Genomic DNA, 835 nt, shown 5'->3' with positions numbered 1-835 from the left:
GTATTGGAGCGTCATTATTACTTTCTCTTATATCTACAGTTGCATTTCTTTCCAATAGTAAATTAACAATATCTGCGTGGCCCCTGCTGGCTGCATAATGCAGTGGTGTAATATCAAGAGGTCCTCTACTATTGACACTAGCACCACTATCTAGAAGTGCCCTAACAACATTCAGATGCCCAAAGTATGCTGCTTCATGTATTGGAGCGTAATTATTACCGTCTCTTATATCTACAGTTGCATTCTTCACCAATAGTAAATTAACAATTTCTTCGAAGCCCTTCCAGGCAGCCAAATGCAGTGGTGTTCTATTAGAATTTCCCTTACTATCGATATTAGTACCATGATCTAAAAGGGCCCTAATTATATTCAGGTTTCCATTTGAAACTGCATCGTGTATGGGAGCGTTACTATCTTTATCTCTAATATCCACAGTTGCATTCCTCTGTAGTAGTAAATTGACAATATTTTCGTAGCCTTTACTAGCAGCAATGTGGAGAAGCGTGGATCCATCTTTTCCTCTGCTGTTGATTCCAGCGCCATGTTCCAGAAGTTCAATAGTTTTATTGATATTTCCGATGTCAATGGACAGATGTAGTAGTGTATCATCCACCATACTTGATGAGTGTTCCTCATCTCTTTTTCCTATAACCTAAAATCACAACATATATTAATATAAATCTATATTTCTAAGTAACTTCTCATTTCAATCATAATATATAAATTTATAATCTTAAAATTTTTTCTTGAGACTGGCAATTTTTTACTAAATAATTCAAAAACACTATCCAAATTATAGTCTCAAAACATTTATTTCATTACACGTCCAACGTTT

General features: G+C 34.9%; 2 protein-coding genes and 1 long non-coding RNA gene across 3 annotated transcripts in view; 1 reads left to right on the top strand and 2 right to left on the bottom strand.

Annotated features, from left to right (window-relative positions):
- LOC136797228 (ankyrin-1-like) overlaps positions 1–616 on the bottom strand; it is a 4,497-nt gene extending 3,881 nt beyond the window's left edge. Inside the window, exon 1 of the mRNA XM_067053195.1 lies at positions 22–616. Coding sequence (XP_066909296.1) covers positions 22–616 — 595 coding nt within the window. The remainder of the gene's footprint in view (positions 1–21) is intronic.
- The window catches only part of LOC136797227 (uncharacterized), a 113,357-nt gene that overhangs the window by 11,975 nt on the left and 100,547 nt on the right, over positions 1–835 (top strand). The gene's annotated exons all lie outside the window — the stretch shown is intronic.
- LOC136797225 (receptor-interacting serine/threonine-protein kinase 4-like) overlaps positions 646–835 on the bottom strand; it is a 6,984-nt gene continuing 6,794 nt past the window's right edge. The window contains exon 3 of the mRNA XM_067053194.1: positions 646–652. Within this exon, the coding sequence (XP_066909295.1) occupies positions 646–652 (7 nt within the window). The remainder of the gene's footprint in view (positions 653–835) is intronic.

This window comes from Halyomorpha halys, unplaced genomic scaffold (genome assembly GCF_000696795.3).
Source record: "Halyomorpha halys isolate HHAL.00 unplaced genomic scaffold, Hhal_1.1 Scaffold827.1, whole genome shotgun sequence".
Taxonomy (NCBI): Eukaryota; Metazoa; Arthropoda; class Insecta; order Hemiptera; family Pentatomidae; genus Halyomorpha; species Halyomorpha halys.
Note: the sequence above shows the minus strand (reverse complement) of the source record. Positions and strands in the feature narration are given on the sequence as shown.